The 18,928-nt window shown below is 39.7% G+C and overlaps 1 protein-coding gene and 1 pseudogene across 3 annotated transcripts in view; one reads left to right on the top strand and one right to left on the bottom strand.

Annotated features, from left to right (window-relative positions):
• Nucleotides 1-65: 65 nt before the first annotated feature.
• Nucleotides 66-18,728, bottom strand: SLC46A3 (solute carrier family 46 member 3). 2 transcript variants are annotated; one of them, XM_079138770.1, is made up of 6 exons: nt 17,049-17,202; nt 16,579-16,791; nt 10,614-11,484; nt 8,781-8,864; nt 3,542-3,698; nt 66-1,096 (listed from the first exon to the last, which is right to left on the bottom strand). In XM_079138770.1, the coding sequence occupies exons 2-6, from the start codon at nt 16,765-16,767 to the stop codon at nt 1,015-1,017; spliced, it is 1,383 nt and encodes a 460-aa protein (XP_078994896.1). In that variant the 5' UTR covers nt 16,768-16,791; nt 17,049-17,202; the 3' UTR covers nt 66-1,014. The 2 variants fall into 2 exon arrangements, with proteins under 2 accessions (XP_078994896.1, XP_078994895.1); XM_079138769.1 differs by lacking the exon at nt 17,049-17,202 and adding an exon at nt 17,497-18,728 and having other exon boundaries at nt 200-1,096.
• The window catches only part of LOC306659004 (tubulin-specific chaperone E-like), a 54,735-nt pseudogene continuing 53,510 nt past the window's right edge, over nt 17,704-18,928 (top strand). The window contains exon 1 of the transcript in view: nt 17,704-17,960. The product of the transcript in view is annotated as a tubulin-specific chaperone E-like (transcript). The remainder of the gene's footprint in view (nt 17,961-18,928) is intronic.

The raw sequence follows: 18,928 nt of genomic DNA, 5'->3' as shown, positions 1-18,928 counted from the left end.
CTCTCTCTCTACCCCCACACACACCCCCCCCCCAAAAAAAAAACAAAAACATGGAATTGTGAGAGATCACCGTGTTTTCCTGGACCAAAGGGGATCCCAGGATGGACTTTTCACTATGAAATAGGGAGGAGTCAAATCGCGGTAGTTTGCTTGTTTGGTGATTTTCCTGTGAGTGCTAGCCATTGAAGAATTCTAACTTAGGATGCAAAATCTGTGTTTCAGAATGCCCTTTTCAGTACAGTGGGGAGGATGAGCAAGAAGTGGGTAGGAAAGATTAGAGGTAGAATTCTCAGCTGGGGTTTATGGAATGTGAATGTCTTTCTACTGATGTAAGGAATGAATATTGACTCTGTAATATTAGGGTGTTTTGGCCACAATGAGCTGTTTGCTCAGATTTTAAATTTCTTCAGAACATTTTTATTTATAATCTTATTTGTTTCCCCAGTGACCCCTGTGTGACATATAAAAATATGATTATGCTTTAAAGTGCTTCTCTTTTTGTACTTTTAAAAGCTTTGACTACCTTGATGGGCTCCATGAAACAAAACATTATTCAGGGAGAGACAAAATGATAAATACTTGAAACTTACACCACTATTTTCATATCGGTGAGTTATTCAATATAATTTTTCATTGTACCTTCAGAATCCCTGAGAGAGTCAGAAACCCATTTTGCAGGTGAAGAAACAGGTAAAAACGTCTCCTTGGCTTCAGCATGACAGACTGGAGTACGGCAGTGAAATTATTGCTTTTGACCGTGTCAGAGATTCTTAATCCCTCCTTCCACTCTTTAGTTTCAGTTTCTTTTCTAAGTCCAAAAGTGCCCTGAAGATTGTCCTTCACTGTATTGGAAATATAGTGCATGATAAGCACAAAGGGCTCAAAGCAGAAGCCAGGTGCTGTTTCTCTGACTGTTTCGTTTATGAGAAAGGAAGGATATGTAATATTGACTGTTCCTGAAGCACCGACCGTGCTCAGAGTCTCAGTATACGAGGGGTGTGTTCCTGTACACAGTCATCTGTCTGAAGTGTCATCACTGGGCTCTTCCTGTGTGAGAAGTTCGCTCTCCTCCCTCCAGTTCATGCACTTGACAGCCCTACAAAGGCAAAGAGGCATTGTGAAGTGGATATTGAAGCAATGCATGAATAAGCATTCTAGTCCATCTTTTCCACGGTTACATAGCTTCTAATAAATCATGCAAATTGTGCAAATCAGGATTGGCATTTTGAATCCAACTGACTCATTAAGCACTGTGTTCTGAAAATAAAAAATCTGCATGAGTTTTAGAGTTTTATTCTCTCTGGACCTCTAAAATAGTTCTTCTGTCCTGCTGTCTCCTCTGTGGAGTCCCCATAAAATACAACTAAAGCTACTAATGAAGTTCCTGTTCAAAAGCTGGAATTGAATCTAGAAAGCAAGGACCTTTGGAAATAATTAAAACAATATGTAATTTTAATTTTGAAAATATTGAGAGCATACGGTTAAAAAAGACTCCATCTACACTTATCTTATTAAAAGCATTATTAAAAAGAAAACTACCTTTTATCCATCCATTTCTAACAAAAGTGACATATATATATATATATATATATATGCAAAGAATAAAATTATTCATACTTCTGTCCCCACACATGCACTTCTTATTAGGTCATTTTTCATGATATAGCTGTTATATCATTAGTTTAAACATTCTCCTGTTGTTAAATGACATTTTGGTCATTTAATGTTTTTTGGTGTAATGAATGTCTTTTATCATTTTTTGACAATATTCTTGATTATTTTCTTAGGATATATTTTAAAAGAAATCACTGGACAAATCACTATGAACTTTTTCAAGTCTTCTGATAGGCATTCTGAATTGCCTTGTGATAGAACTGAATAACACAACTACCAACAATGTATAGGATGGACTGTGTCTTCATGTGCTTGATGGCACAGCATGGATTTATAATTTTGATAATTCAATAGCTGAATTGTCTCTTTAAAAAAAAAAGATACCTAATCAATACACTTTTTTGTTAGAATTAGAGGAACTTCAAACACTCTTGTACCCCATCTGATACAGATCTAGGTAGCAGAATTCAGTTGAGACAGTATCTGTCAAGTGCCTACTATGAAAATGTAGGCCAGCCCTTCATGGAGTTCTGAGTCTGGGAAGAATGCTTAATGCCCATACTTGGAGGTAGCTTTCTCCTTTACTCACAGTCTCACCCCAAAGTGCTTAGGAGAAGCAGAGAAGGCCTGGCTTCTTCTTCTTCTTCTGTTTTTTTATACATATTTTTAACTGTAGATGGACACAATATATTTATTTTGTTTATTTATTTTTATGTGGTACTGAGAATTGAACCCAGTACCTCCGACATGCTTGGCAAATGCTCTACCACTGAGCCACAACCCCAGCCCAAGGCTTGGCTTCTTGTGACCCCTGTCCCGGGATACCTATCACCATGCTGTGCAGTCATGTGAAATAGACAAATCTCTTCAGAGCAGATTAATGCCCTCTTAGCTCACTACTTTGGCCCTACAAATATGTTTACTTTGATAATTTTGTGAACACTTACCTAGTTGGCTAACACTTTTTGTTAATTTGGAAGCAGGAAGAAGTATTTCTTCTATGTTTTTGTCACTGATCTCTTTAATATGTATACTATTTTTTTAAAGAAGCAGTGGCTTTAAAAATATTTTTAGTTGTAGATGGACACAATACCTTTATTTTTTAAATTTATTTTTATGAGGTGCTGAGGATCAAATCCAGTGCTTCCCAAGTGCTAGGCAAGTGCTCTGCCACTGAGCCACAACCCTAGCTCTAATATGTGTATTATTTGTGAACAGAATTTTGTACTTTGTATTTGAATATTTGAATGTTTACACTTAAAAAGACAGTCATTAAACAAGCCCACAGCCAGGAAAGAGAATTCTCAATATCTGGTGCATTCTCTCACTTATTCAGGAATCCACATTAAAGTCAATCTTATGACAGCAATCTTTGACCTTTGAGGAGGTATTGTACTCTGGGGGAATCTTAGATTAACTGTATACATTTCTGTTCTTAGGTGCTAATTTAATAAGTTGTTTATTTATTTATTTATTTGGTGTTAGGGATTAAACCGAGGGGTGCTTTACCACTGAGCTACATCCCCAACCCTTTTTAAAAATTTTGAGACAAGGTCTTGCTAAGTGGCTTAGGGCCTCACTCAGTTGCTGAGGTGGGACTCAAACTTGTGATCCTCTTGCCTCAACTGAGTTGCTGGAATTGCAGGTGTGCACCACCAAACCTGGCTTAGCTGTTTTTATTTAAAAAGACAGGGATAACTTCTCAGGTTCTCTGACTCAATCTTTCTTTGGTTAGCCATGTACGTCACCATCTTTTCCTTCTTAAATTCTTCAAAATAATTAACTGATAACTTCATGTCCAAAAGTTCTTTAGAAATGCACATTCTGAGGCAAAATGTCAAAAGATCTATGTAATTTTATTGATGGGGTTAGGGAATTCACTTAATCCAGATGCTCTTTGATAAAATGATTAAAAATCATCACATACCATAGACTGATCATTGGAATGAATAATAGGCCAGCAGACAGCAGGAAAGTGAAGCCAGGGAACCAAGCAACAGTGGCTGAATAAATTCCATTAAAAGCAGATGTCGCAGTGACTCCACCAAGTGTTTCTAGGAATGCAATACAAGCAAACAGGGTACCTGTTTGGGGTAGAGGGATGTTGGGTGGTGGGTGGGGGAAAAAAGACTGGATTACAAAACAAGAAACAAACTAATGGAGAAAAATTGTTATTCATTGAAAACTGCAAACATGGGGACACTGATGGTGAATGAAAACTCTTCCCTCACGATTCCTGAGATGTCAGTAACCTGCTTCACAGATGAAGAAGTTGAGACCAAGAGCTCTCCTGGGACTCAATGTGAGAGATGTTGAAAATCCAAAGTAGCTGAGTTCTACTGTACGTAGGAGCATTGTTCAAGAAGTCCAAGCTTACAATCTGAGAGAAATACACATTAGTCAACCAAATTTTGGCCGTGGCTGGAATCCAAGACTATACTGACTGAAGAGTTAAACCTCCAAAAGATAGGCTAGTTGTCTTGATATGCTTTTTTTCCTTTGTTGTATTTGGCATCACTAGGTGTTAAAGTTTGTGACCATTTTTAGTCATACTGACATGACTTTCTCAGTCTATGTTCCCATGTGGTTTTTGCTTTCTGCAGACTCTATCATCCGATTATCCCCACAGTCTTTCAGGCTGTGTGCTGATTTTCTATTTAGACCTTTCCATTCTATTAGACACATGCTTATATATTCTTCAAATTTCTTCATTAAACAATAGGATATGCATTCATAGAACATAAATCTCTCCACACAATAGTATATGGTCATTTATTATCTTCTTTTGGCTACAATGAAAGCTCTGTTCATGCAAAGTGCACTTCTTTCTTGGTTGCTGCTGTGTCCCCAGGGCCCAGCTGTCCTGGTCCATGGTAGACATTTAATAAATATTTGCCTAGTAAATGAATAAAAGCTTAATTCGGGATCTCACTTATCAATCATCAAGTAGCATATAGATTTACTGCCTCCATGATTTATGATAATATGCTAAGTCAGTTTAATTGGAAGGAAGTTCTCCTACTTGCCCAACTACAATATTATTTTCTTTTATTTATGATCTCTTGTTATAGCCAGGAATGGTGCTGTGCTGTGGAAGGCAGACTGCACAGGGCTAGTTCTATTATGCGAGGGCGTTAATCCATTCTTGATGGGAAACAGGTCAGACAGGGCACCATCTGTCTGACACAGAGTACCATTATGAAGTAGCTCAGGCTTGTTGCTGAACTTCTCTGAGCACTTCAACTTGTTTAGTAGTTGCAGAGATCAGCAGGATTCAGAAGGGCAGTGGAGTGGAGTTTATCTTCTAGGGTTTTTTTTTTTTTTTTTTTTTTTTAAATCCAATAGAACTCAAAAGGTCAAGACTGTTTTATTGTATTTCAATTTATAATCTTATAATCAAAGGAGTTCATGAATGATGCCAAGGCAAAATAGCTAGTCCAAGATGACTTGAAGCTATGAATTTCACATCTGTATAGCACACAGAGATTTTTTTTTTTTCCCTAACTGGGAATTGAAACCAGGGTGCTTTACCATTGAGCTAAGTCCCCAGCCCTTTTTAAAATTAATTTATTTATTTTTTTTAAATTTTGAGATTGGGTCTCACTAAGTTGCTGAGGGCCTAAGTTGCTGAGGCTGGCTTTGAACTTAAGATCCTCCTGCCTCAGCCTCCTGAATCACTGAAATTACAGGTGTGAAATTACAGGTGTGCATCATGGTGCCCAGCAGGCACAGAGATTTTTAAATAATTACCCAAATTCTACCTTTTCACTTTTTTTTTTTTTTGATGCTGAATTGAACTCAGGGCCTTGTGTGTGCTAAGCACTTGCTGTACCACTGAGCTCCACCCCTGCTCCTTCCCTTTCATTTAGTGTAACAGAGATACTAAAGGGCATCTGAAAGCCTCTTGGTATTTCCCTGTCCTCTGATTATTATAAAATACATAATAGTTTCACAAAATGGTCATTTTTACTAAATCATGAAAGATACAAATACATTTTGTTACAGAAATGTTAACACTGTCCAAAGTACTTCTTAATTTACAGTTAGGAATAGAGAGTACTTAACCCTATCCTAGAATAATGGAGTCACAGTTCACAAGGTTATTGCCATTTAGAATAAGAAATGCCCAAATGCAAACTAAGCATGTTTCAATGTTATTATAGTTAATAATGAGATGATTTTTTAAAAAGACTTTATAAACTCTACAAAATATGAACAAAAACATACATCCTGACAAGTTCATTTTAGCTTTAAGTCAAAGTATGTAAACATTTTTTCTTAATAGCTTACTGAAATATAATTTATATACCATGAAGATCACTCTTTTAAAGTGCAAAATTCAGTATTTAGCATTATGTAATATATTTAGTGTATTATTTAGTATATTTGGTATATTGGCAGAGTTGTGTGACCATCACTATTTTCTAAATGTGGAATATTTTCGTCACCCCAAAAAGAAAATCTATACCCAATAGCAGTTACTTCTCTTCTCCCCAGTTCCAGGCAACCCCCAGTCTAATTTCTGTGTGTCTCTGTGGACTTGCCTATTCTGGATATTTCATATAAACTGAGTCACAATCATATGATAATGTGTGACCTTTTGTGACTAGCTACTCTCATTTGGAATAATGATCTCAGAGTTCACCCATGTTGTAGCATGTGTTGGAACATTAATTCTTTTGATGGATGAATAATAGTCTATTGACAGATATAGCATGGCCATTTGCATTGTTTCTACTATTTGGCTATCATGAATAATACTTCTGTGAATATCTGTATACAAGATCTGGTTTGGACATGTGTTTTCATTTCTCTTTGGTACATACATGGAGGTGGCATTGCTGGATCATAAGGGAACTAACTTTCTGAGGAACTGCCAAACTGCTTTGCAAAAGTGGCTGAACCACTCATTCCCATTAGTGTATGGAGGTTCCACTGTCTCAACTTCCTCACTCACACTTGTTATGGTCATTTTTTAATTCTGGCTATCCAAGTATGCCTCATTGTGGATTTGATTTGCATTTCCCTGATGGTTACTGATATTCTGCTTTTTTTTTCATGTGCTTATTAACCATTTGTATATCTTCTTTGGAGAAATGTCCACTCAAATCCTATGCCCATTTTTAATTGCATCATTTGTCTTTTTGTTATTGAGTTGTAAGCATCTTTACATATGCTGAATACAAGTTCCCTATCAGACATGTGATTTGCAAATATTTTCTCCCATTCTGTGCCTCCCTTCATTTTTTTCACACTGTTCTTTAAAGCACAAAAATTTTGAATGAAGTCTTTACTGAATCTAATGTACTTATGTTTTTCTTTTGTTGGGCTTTTGGTTCATAGCTAAGAAACGAGTGCATAATCCAAGGAAACAGGTAGATTTTTACATAGTATAATAACAAATTTTTCTATTCCTAAGTAGTTCTCAAGGTAGCTATCATCACATGATCTATAAACAGTTATTTAACTATGCAGCTACAGCTTATGAGTGGAAAAGAATCAAGAAATATATTTTTAGGTTATTGAATTATGCAGCTTACCCTGGTGTTGACTAAACTGGCATAAATACAAAAGCACACTTATGAATTTTTCATAAACAATCAAATAGGAACCAGACTGATATGAAACAAAAGAAAGTGCTTATGTCTACTAATACTCATATGATACAGAAGGACAGGAGGACAACCCCATATGCTAATATCTACTAGTTATAATTAGAAATTTAATTCTTGTCTTCTTTCTGTACATGTTTATGTTCTGTCTGCCTTTTCAACTGTTTTGGCCCATTTCCTGATCTGCACTTGGGAGGCTGACCCTCATGTTTTATGACTAGGACTTCCTTGTTGGCCCAGTTTCCTATTGTTCTAGGTCAAAAGTATGAAGGAGGAGAACAAGGCTATGTTGTGTTTTCTGTCCTCCCTTCCTATTTGGGGCATGTCTCTTGGGGCCTCCACAGTGCCCATTGCTATAATGCCATTCCTGGAAGTCTCTGATTTGAGCTAGTTGGGTGGGATCCTATTTCCTATAGGACTCTGATTTGGCTCCAGAGTAAGAATATAATTTGAAGCCTATATATATAGTCTAAGTACAGCCAGCCAGTCATATCCATGAGTTACACATCTAAAGATTCAACCCACTGTACATAAAAAAATATAGTTAGGCCTGTGATGGTTGTGTCTCTACTAAACTTGTACAGACATCATTTTCTTATCATTATTTCCTAAGAAATATAGCATAACAACTATTTACATAGTATTTACATTGTATTAGGTATTATAAGTCATTAGAGATGATTTAAAGTATATAGGAGGATATGTGCAGTTTATGTGCATATAATATATAGTATTACTTAAGGGCTTGAGAACTGTGGATTTTTGTGTTTATGAAGGATCCTGGAACCAATATCCCTCAGATATTAAGGGACAACTGTATTTAAAAGTTACAAATCTGGCTAATGAACCAATCATTATAAAATACATTGTGTCCCTCTACTGTGGAAAAAAATACCTCTGTAATAATCTGGAAGATGGCAACACAAATGTAGAATTCTCAGACCTTTTTAGAATTCCATATAGGAACAGGACAGCATGGTAGAGCTGGCCCTTAGCCATCTATCCCCAACCTACAGCCCACCCTATTCTGTTCTACCTCTTGATCCATCTTGCTCAGAAGGTCAATGACACATGGGTGCAGGCACCCTTGCTCTGTGATTCCAAGTTTGGGTGAGACCTTCCTATGAAGAGTCGTTGCTAGGACTCTGGTCTACAGGAAAGCACAAATGGGGGCATATCCATGGAGAGGATCATGCATACACACTGGGCATGAGCCCAGAGCTGTATGGATGGAGATTATGGAGACCCAGGTAGCCAGAGTGCAGTGTGAAGGGGCAGGGGTGTTTTGGGCGCCCAGGGGGCATATCCACTTGGCCCTTACCTCTCCTCTCCTCTTGGGTTAGGGTACAGCCAAAGATAAGGTCAGAGCAGCCCTCTAAAATAAAGGCCCTTGGTAGGGTTTTCTTTACCTGAGTGTCAACCTCTTCCTGACAGAGCTTACCACTTAATTCAAAAGGAGATCTGGGCAGAAAAGGGTTGTTGAAGCATCAAGCATCTATCATACATAGATTGGTGTTTTACATTCATTATATTCCTTAAATCACTTAAACTTACCTTGTTCAGTAGGATGGACCACTTTTGACAACATGGATCGCAGGGCAGAGAGTGGCATAATAGCGAAAAGGAACGCCGCCCGGACTGTGAGAGAAACGACTGATCAGAACGCTTTGGGCACGTGGTACATGGGAAACATGCTCAGTCTAAACATTTCATTTCCTTCCAGTCTCCTAGCTCACTGCATCTAAAGATTGAGTCAGTTAAGTGTAGAGTTCTGTTTAACGGATTAAAATGCTACGGACAGGGCAGTCAAAGGTTATTTTACTCTAGAGTTCTTAGTCCGATACTAAGAACAAGTGCTCATGTAAGTTTTAGGTCCAGATCTATATAATTTGCCAACTGAAACTGAGCAGCCTATTCTTGTAATGATGTGGTCACCTCTTGCTTAGCAAGTTGTGACTGCTAGCTAGTTTTTGTCTGTTTGTTTTTTGTTCTTGTTTTTCCACACTCAACACAGTGTTAGCATTCCTTTACTGCAGGTTCATTTATTGGTAACTGGCTCCTTATCATCTTGCTGGCTCGTCTTCGTGTCTAAATAACTTCGTAAATTCAAATGGCCTCTGTTCTTAAATTATGATCCGTAACCACCGATAGCATCTTAGATTACATAATGAAATAGTGATGTATTATATTTGCAGATGGCGTTAAGGTTTTCAAAGTGTTTTCACATATCTCAACTTACATGGCCTTGGCAGCTTAGTGAGACAGAGGAAAACTGGCATTTACTGAATAGTAGGCATTGTGTGAAGTGTTTTATAGTAATCTAATATTCATTATAATCCTCTGAATGAGGCATTATCATGTGCATTTTACAAATGAGAAAATGAGGGCTCAGAGGAGTTAAGTAACTTGCTGAAGGTCACCTAGGGCCCTTTGTGGAAATTAAGGTCAATTCTGTTTGGTCACACTGCTTCTACACCAGGTAGAAGGAGGTTAACATTTCCTTTGTAAAAAAGACTAAATTCATCCTTTCTCAAAGTGCCACCTCATAGTTCCATAGCCCTTTCCAATGCAGGATCTCACCCAAACTCTACAAAAATAGTTTTGAGGTGTGTAGTCAAGGAAGCAGTTCAGTTTGCCAAGTAGCAATTCATCACAAATCAATTCATGAAATGATCGGTTTGCTGATAGGTCAATTTGCAAAACCTCCCCAAAGAAATTTCTTCTTGAAGGGATTGGAGCCACTCTTTTTGGCACTGAGGGAGATGGGACCCTCAGAGCAAACGCCAAGTACTTCTTGCTTCCTTTATCTCTTTGGAAGCAAAGTTTGTGATTTCTGATTTTGTGTAAAGTTTATAACAGTATTTTCCATTCTGGTCACAATGTATTATTGGATGTTGAAATTAATTTGGTGGAGCTCATCAGAATATTTTTAAAAATAGCACAAGACAAACAGAATACTTGGGGGGGAGGAGTTTTCTTCTTGAATATATTCAACAAATATGAATTTTTCTTATAAATCTTTTAGGTATACTTTATATAATTGTTCTAAATATTTTTATGGGAAGTAGCCTTCTTAGTAGCATTTTAAAAATGTTTACTTTGGCAAACTGACTTTTGGTGAAAGCTATATTGAAGAACTAATTCATGTGAAGACTGTCTCTCAAAATTTTTTGGCAAACATGTAAATTTGGAAAATTGTGGTCAACTCAGTGAATACTTTGTTTTTCTTCAGTTTATTTGCTTCTGGCAAACTAGCTTTTGAACTTTAATCAAACTGGAATGGGTTAAATAGAGAGCTTTATATTAAAGGTTCTGTCCCATAAGACTAAATTCGTCTTATATAAAATCAAAAACACAGTTAGTTCTAAGGCTACATTTGTAACTCACCTAAAAACATCATCAGTGTGGTTCTAGCAAAAGCAGCTATAGCCATTCCTGCTGTGGTGGTAAAAATTCCAATGAAGGCGATATGAATATCTTCCATGCAATAAGAAAAAAGCCATATTCCTAGGAAGCTACTCAAAAAAGAGATACTACTCAAGGCTGATCCATAACCTATAAAAATTTCATTCCAGCAAAGTGGGGAACCCAATTCATAAAGGATAAAAACTGGGGAAATTCCAAATACCAGGAAAAAATAAGTGACCATTGTAAAAAGTAACAAACAGAGCAAGAGCTGTCGTTTACCAGAGGCATTTTTAAAAAGCATGTAAGTTCTGTAAAATAGGTCTTTAAAGCCTTCACTACATGATATGGTAACATTCTGAGGTAAAGATTCTTTCATTGGATCATAAAGGAAAAATAAAATATAGGTCAAGTTAACAGTAAGAACTATAGCAATAATTAAAAATGACCATACAAAACCTAGTTCTCTAATAAAATAGCCAGATGACAGCCCTGTTAGTCCAGTAACAAGTCCAAGCATAAAATCAATTATAGCTATTCGAATTGTTTTTTGTTTGGATTCTTTACACTGATCAACTATATAGGCAAAGCAAGCTCCATAAAATGTTGTGTAATTGCCACAGAATGCACCAATGAAGGTAGATGCAATCAAAAGCTGGAATGGAAAGGCAAAATAGGAAAGCAAATAGATCCAGATGCTGGTTGCAAGAGCACCCACAGAAGATAAAATCATAGGGAATTTTCGCCCATGGCGATCACTACTAGACAGAAGAATGAATGTAGACATCAGGCCAGGAATTAACCCACTCATCTCCATCTGTAGGCTAAATAAAGACACTTTTTGCTGAACTTCCTGCAAAGACAAAAAAAGAAGGTTTATACAGTGTGCATAAAAAATATCATGATGCATACTTTTCTTGACATGGCCAGTAAGTCATGGTGGGGAATCTGGTCCATGGAGATCTGAAACAGCTTAACTTCACTTAGTTCACAAAGCAGGTATCAAAAAGCGACATAAGCATTCACACCCAGTCATGATATTCAAGTGGCCACCTGAATCTACGAAAAGTAAAATGTGTATACTGGTGTGTGTCTCTTGCACAAAAGACCTATGCACCCCAAGGCCTCTGATATTGGCCATAGTATGAGGTTTCTTCCTTCTATGAAGTTTGCACTAGGAGATCATGGCTACTGTTCTAGAGCAAAAATGACACACTTTCCTGTAATAGGTCTTTCTGCCTATGCTAAAGGAGAGTGAATAACTCATATAGATGCTATGCTTGACAGGTCTTTATTTAGAAAGAGTTCTGTTACTTGATCTCTATCTCCACAAATAGATTAGTGAGAAATGTATTCCTTTATTGACTAAATTAAAAAAAATTTAAAAGGTAAATCCCACAGAGGGTACTTGCATTGACTAAAGATGATAAGTGGTCATAAACTCAATCTCCAAGGACCAAAATGGCGATAACAGATGAGTACATGAGCTGTGAAGATTGACATCCTAGTCATTTTATAGCAAGAATTTTGGGTGATTAAAAAAAAAAAAAAAAACAACTTTCAGTTTGCCACTTCTCTGTGTGTTCCAAATTCAAAATAGAGTATGTGCAATTTTTATAACAAAAAATACTAAGCTCATTATAAACAAAAGATTTATTCACTTGCTATATAGAAAACAGCCTAAATGAGTATCAGATGTTTCTTCCCCTACAAGAAGAACCTAGAGGAAGACAGGAACTTAGTCTTCTTCACCACAGTACCAGCAGCCCCAAGGACAGTGCCAGGCACAGGACAGGTGGGCAGGCACTCAGTAGATAATGAATGAATGGTCATGAAATAAGGACTCTGTAACTTGCTGGATGTGTGGGATCTGACCAAATTATTTATCTCCACAGTTTCTTCATCTGACAGGTATGAATACCAATGTCCCTATTTCACAAGCTACTGGGGGAGGGTTACATTTAAAATAAACATAAGATGCTAAACATATAAACATAAACAAGGCCCTAGCCCAGTTACTGCTCAATTAATTTGACCTGTTTACTTTTTCTAGGTTAAACTTTTTGAATATATCTTTGTTTCTCCTACAGATAGAGTGGCCATTAAGTAAATATTTATTGAAAAAATAAATAATAAAAGTTTACCTTCTGATCAACTTCTGAACCAGATGTTCTAGTTTTGCTTTCCTTCTCCCATTTCTACCTCACTACCCAAGTTCTGTCTTCCCCTTTTTATTCCCATTCCTAACCCAATCTTGTGCACAGACTACTTCCTCATCCATAATCTACATTTTAAAATACAGATTTTAACAAGGACAAACTCAAAGCATATTCCGCCATAAATCATAATTGAAACATAAGAAAAAAAATGTATGTGTGTGTGTGTGTGTGTGTGTGTGTGTGTGTGTGTGTATAAACTCTGGAGGAAGATAGTTAAGTATAACAGAAGTATAGACAGGAGAAGTTTAAAAAATACTATTTTTTATCCAAGATTGCACAGAGTGATACTTGCACAAGATTACCTTATCCTAAGGTAAGAATAAATGAAGGGAAAACAATATCTATTTTGAAAGAAGCTATAATTTCACAGGATAAGATGTATAATTGAATTACAATTGAGTAGAAAATATTCCATATCACTTTTCCTAAGTAAGAATAAGTTAACAAGGTTAGTTATTAAAAGGCTTACAAATTCCAGAGCAAGAACAACTTCATGATCTGTTGTGTTTCTCCTCTCCAACAGCAGAGTCCCTGTCTCAAAAGCTGTCTAAAAAGAACAGATTCATTTGCCAATTTATTCCTTTGAAACAAATTTAACAAGAGAAGGAAGGAATGGTAAGGGGGTTAAAAATTCCTTCCTTCAGAAAAGTCAACACCTATGCCCAAAATTCCTTCTGTCTTTGTTCCCCAGCCAAAGTTCCCTGCCACGGCCTTGCCTTTTTGTTAAAGGTCCTCAGGAGATTAACCCCATTGCTGAGGAGAAATATACAGGTGTACCTTCCAGTTGGAAGGCTCAGAAAACTTGATTTTAAAAATAGGTTCGATCAATATTGTTATTTCTATGAGTGTGTGTTTACAGATGTACGTATATGTGCATGTATAAATGCAAAATGGGTTGAAAAATAAGACTTTCATTCACATAAACTTTCAAAATGTCAAACGTAAGTGCGAGAGCTCAGTTTATTCTATCTGTATCCTGAAATTCATAATAGTATTTTGCGTTCTAACACAAAGGCGTGTGTGTGTGTGTGTGTGTGTGTGTGTGTGTGTGTGTGTGTTGGCTATGTAGGAAGGATAAATGAATATGGCACTGTGATAAGGAGTTCTTTGTCATGATTTTCACTGTCCTTTTATATGCAATTGATCTTTTGGGGAGGAAGACGAGAAAAATTTGAGCTGAAAAAATAATTGACCTGTTTATTTTATTAGGCACTCACCCCATACTGTGATATCTCTTACCTGTACAGTTTTAAAAACAGTCTACAAAGCCCTAAACTTGGAATGCCAGAGCCCAACCAACTAAGCTGGATGTTAGAGATGGAAGTTGAGGGAAAAGGACACATTTGCTCATGGATTTAGAGGGAGAGGGTGTTCTCTGAGCAGAGCAGGGATAGATCCTGAAAAGGGGCCCAAAGAAAGTGCTGAAGGTGATGGTGGTTTCTTTACAAACATGTTCCTTTGTAAAAGACATGTCTCCCCACACACCAGGTCTCTGTCACAGCTGCGAGTACCAGAGAGGGGGGAGGGGTGGTTTGTAGTTCCCCACTCTGAGGAAAAGCACCAGGGGTCTAAGAGTCCCAGCTTTAAGAGAAGGGATGGAGAGTATTGTGTTCTCTTGAGTATAAATCCAATTAAAAATATTTAATGAGCTGCATCCCTGTAATCCCAGTGGCTGGGGAGGCTGAGGCAGGAGGATCACTAGTTCAAAGCCAACCTCAGCAACCGTGAGGTGCTAAGAAACTCAGTGAGACCCTGTCTCTAAATAAAATACATGATAGGGCTGGGGATATGGCTCAGTGTCCCTGAGTTCAATCCCCAGTACCTCCCCCCCCCCAAAAAATAAATAAAATAACAAATGAAAAAAATCAGTTTGAAAGTTGGGCCAAAATCTTCTAAATGATATTATTGCTCTAGACTGTAGGGGCCTCTCAACAGCTGGGCCAGGCTGGAGGTTAGCAGCTGGGCCAGGCTGGAGGTAGGGACTCTCACCCTTCACTTGCTTAGCTGCAGAGGCCACCAAGGTGGCTGGACCAAGGCCAGTCTTCCCTGAGCCCAGGAGGGCGGGCGCAGCAGATATTCAGCTCCTTTCTACCCAGGTCCCTCCCACAGGAACAAGGGGGCCTGCTCCTAGGAGCCAGGTGAAGGAAACAAAGAACCAAACACAGGAATGATGAGCCCATGGAGCCTTCTTGCTCATGGGAAGGATGTATAATGAGACATCCTGGAAGGGACAAAAAACTCCTCAGGGAGGCCCTTCTGTCTTCACAACCTCACTTTAGACCAGAACCTTGCTGTGTGCACAGCTGCCCAGAATTCAGCAGTTTCAGGAAAGTGGAAGTGAGGAAATAAATAAGGTCAGGGATGGAGCCAAACACCTGGGCCTCCCTCCAGCTAGCTTCCACTTGGCACCTGGGGACACATGGGGGTGAGCTCAGCCCTGCTGGGACTCTCTGGCACTTCCTGGCCTCAGACTCATCGCCTTTCATGGGTGAACTTTCACAGCTAGGGGAGGCCACTCGATTTCCTTAAACTCTTCTTATCTATGAGTGGCAGTACCATTCCTGCCACCACAAAATATCCCCAGGAGGAAGAGTTCTGAGTTTATATGCATGGTTTATTTTTTGAGGCATTATAGAGAAAAGCATTTCCAAATCTGAAAACCACTTCCTTTGCATTTGGACATCAGTAGACTTTGGTCAAAAACTGCTGCAAGGACCAGGAGGATGGTGAAGTCCCTCCTGTTGCAAACAAATAAAAAGTAAGGGGGAGGTGGGAAGGCCCCATCGCATCTAGCTAAACATTTTCAGTGTCCATGGAGAAAAAGTGAGTACTCCCCACTCTAGACAACCTCACACTGTCCAACATGTGGGAGCCGAGGCTGATTTCTTAACACTACCAGATGACAAGTGACACATGCTGCCCCACTTCTGCCCCATGACAGACACTGGGCCAGTTTTCAGTGATGGGTCACTTCTGAAGTACCTGAAACCTGTGACATGCAGGTGCAATAGAAGGGAACTGGTAGGAAGTGGGCAAGGGAGAGGTAGACATCCCATGTTTCACCTGCCTCTGTCCACCACGTTCGCCAAGTAGCTCATTGCAGCAGGATTTGGTCTAATGTTCAGACTCCTTGTTTTTTTTTTTTTTTTTTAAGGACAGAGGAAGGGGTAATAAGAGAGGAGATGAGACTGTGCTGAGATTTTCTAAGAGAAAGAAGAGCTTGTGTTTCACAAAAAGTGGTTTGGAGAAGAGGCAAACTGACAGTTGTGGTGAGTCGGTGGTCACAATGTATCTCACCAGCTGCTTTTGAAGGTTCCTTGTGACAGACAGTTATGCAACTATTGTTGTCATTTTGCTCATGTTAATGGGCAGGGAAGGAGACTTAAAAAGCAAAACTCCTAATCAGAAGGGCTTTTTTCTTTTTCCTTTCTGTGCCTGTAATCCCAGCTACTTGGGAGGCTGAGACAGAAACATTGTGAACTCTGGGTCAACCTTGGCAACTAAGCAAGACCCCCATATCCAAAAAAAAAAAAAAAAAAAAAAAAAAAAAAAAAAAAAAAAAAAGAAAGAAAAGAAAAGAAGTCAGGTTACAGAAATGTCAAATGAGATGAGAACCCAGTGAAAGCTGTTGGTCTGCAACTTGGGAGTTTGATGGATACTCTTGAGAGGCCAAAGTATGCGCGTCATACCCTCTTTCACTACATTTTAGGGAAATTTTAATTTCTTACCTTCTGGACTGCAAAAATTGGGCTGCTTTTGTTTTTGTCACACTCAGAAATATTGTTATCAAGTGCAAAGCTGTAGTTGCTTGTTTCTTCCCATATTCTCCTATACAGGTACTGTGTCGTCAGTGGGCTGGTCAAAGACATAGCAAAAGAGCTAAGGAAAATGGCAGGTTCAACATATAAAATCTTCATATTGTTTGGGTATGTAGCTGAATTCTTTAAAAAAAGAAAGAAAAAGGAGAAAGGTAATTATCTCAGAGATTAATTTTTCAAAGATGGGGAAGCTAGAACAATTTTTTGGAGTAAACATTACAGAAGCAAACTAGAGAACAGAAAAGCAGTGAGCACTTCCTAGGAGAATCACTCTTACTTTGGGCTACTCTGTTGTGACGACGGTCACTCTTTGGGTATTTAAGTATGGGACGTTTAAACACTGAAGCCGTCCTTGAGAAGATTCTTTGTAATGATCTTACCAATTTCTCACCGATGTTGGGGAGTCAGTGGTAACATTGTATCTCATCAGCCGTTTTTCATAAGGTAAACAATGAAGTTTCCTTGTGACACGACAGTTATGCAACTGTTGTCGTTTTGCTGCATGGTAACGGGCAGGGACGGAGTCTTAAAAAGCAAAACTCCTAATCGGAAGGGCTTTTTTCTTCTTCCTTTCTGTGACTCACCCCGCGATTAGTCTTCCTGCCGGGCTAGGAGGTCCGGGGTTTTCGGGGTCAGACTCCGTACGCCTCGCGCCGGCGCAGCGCCTGCGGGGCTCTAGGCTGCGGCAGCCGGGGCGCTGGCAGCCGCGAGGGGCTACAGCCCGGGTGCTGGGGAAAGGGCCGGGGCTGCAGAGGGGCGGGGAGGGGATCGCATACGCCTGTCGGGGAAGCACGAACCCTGTTTTAAAGCAAACCAAAACAAGCGTACTTCCTGCGTCCAGAATGACACCTGCGACAGTGACTGCGCTGCCCTGTGCTCCTCCGCGGCGCTGTGGACTTGGTCTCAGCCAGCTCCCGGAGGCGCCGGCGGCAGCTGCTCTTCCTTGCTCTTGACTAGACAGTCTGCGACCCGCCCTGGTAGCGCTTGGCGGTGACTCAGCGGCCGCCTGCGAAGCATCGGGACCCATGCAGGAGGATGGAACGCGACTGCCTGCCCTGTCACTGTCCGACCCGACTCTCCTGCGATTGGGCTCTGCGGCCGGCGCCCCCGCGGGGATTGGTCCGCCTCGACGTCACTCTCGTGTTCCCGCCCCCTCGGGCTCCGGGTGAAGCCCGCGCTGAGGGGCCCCGGGTGCCCAGATGCCCAGATGCTGGTTTGCGGAGTCGCTCTGTGAGCTCGCGCGGCTGTTCTGCAGTACAAAACACTGCGACATCCGAATATGGTGTTCCGCGGTAGCACACGGAAGGTCTGTGGCCGAGTGGCACGTTTGCGCTGCAGCTCACTGTAGCACACCCGTCGGCCCGGCAGCCCCCAGAAGAAACGTAGCAGACAGAGGACCAGAGATGTAGTGCTGGTGGAGAGTACGGGAGAGTGCTCCTGGCAAAAAGTTAGTCCTGCTCTGGAATGTGATCCCTGACTTCTCCCTTGGTGGTGGCCTGGGGACACAATTTAAATCTCTAAGAACCTCCATTTCTTTGTCAAGGCGGGATAAGAAGTTTTACAGAGCTGTAATTAAAACCTCCAAGTACATACACAGCTGAGCCGATGAAACAGGCGCGTCAGTGCCCTCCCACTGGTGAATGCCTACGTAGGGAACCCGGAGCAACACAGTAAGAAAGTGTCAGGATTTACTGTGGGCTCGTGTTTGTGATTCGAGAAACTGTTCAAGAAAGAAAACAAAGCTTTCCGGAGTACTTACTCTCCGGAAGCAACCAACCAACCACTCTTTGGTTAGTATCTTAAGAAATTTTGTCTAGAAGGAGTCCAATCAGATGGAAGCTAGAGTCATAATTAATAAAGAAGGCAACAGTCATGAATATTTATCATTTTAGGCAATGGTCAAGTTTTGTCTGTTCAGACAAGACTATGGAGTGATCTTAGTTTTGTCTTGGTCCTGGTCCAGAATGACCTTGTCTGGTATTGGTGTTCCTTTTAGTCAACAGAACGCTGTGGTCCAGAAAAACAGCAACTCATAGTTCCAAACCAGCACCTGGGTGCCAGAGCCACTTTCTCTTTCTCAATATCCATTAAGTGATAGTTATGTCACTGAATGTAGAGTCCAAAGTCTTTGGATTGAATCCTGATAGCTACTTAATAACTCGTAGCCTTGGACTAGCCCCGAACTTGATTCTCAGTTTCTTCAGATGAGCACCTTTGAAGTACGATGGAACACAGATGTTGGAAAGAAGGTAATTAAAAG

The sequence above is a fragment of the Sciurus vulgaris genome (genome assembly GCF_902686455.1).
Source record: "Sciurus vulgaris genome assembly, chromosome: 4".
Taxonomy (NCBI): domain Eukaryota; kingdom Metazoa; phylum Chordata; class Mammalia; order Rodentia; family Sciuridae; genus Sciurus; species Sciurus vulgaris.
The sequence above is the reverse complement of the archived record's forward strand: the minus strand, read 5'-3'. Positions and strand labels throughout refer to the sequence as shown.

Excerpts from the sequence above, each read along its gene's own strand:
- SLC46A3 (XM_079138769.1), bottom strand. The coding sequence starts at position 16,767 with ATGAAGATTTTATATGTTGAACCTGCCATTTTCCTTAGCTCTTTTGCT. Across the intron at positions 11,485-16,578 it reads CAATTTTTGCAGTCCAGAAG|GAAGTTCAGCAAAAAGTGTC; the intron begins GTAAGAAATTAA and ends TTGTCTTTGCAG. Across the intron at positions 3,699-8,780 it reads GGTCCATCCTACTGAACAAG|GTACCCTGTTTGCTTGTATT; the intron begins GTAAGTTTAAGT and ends TACCCCAAACAG.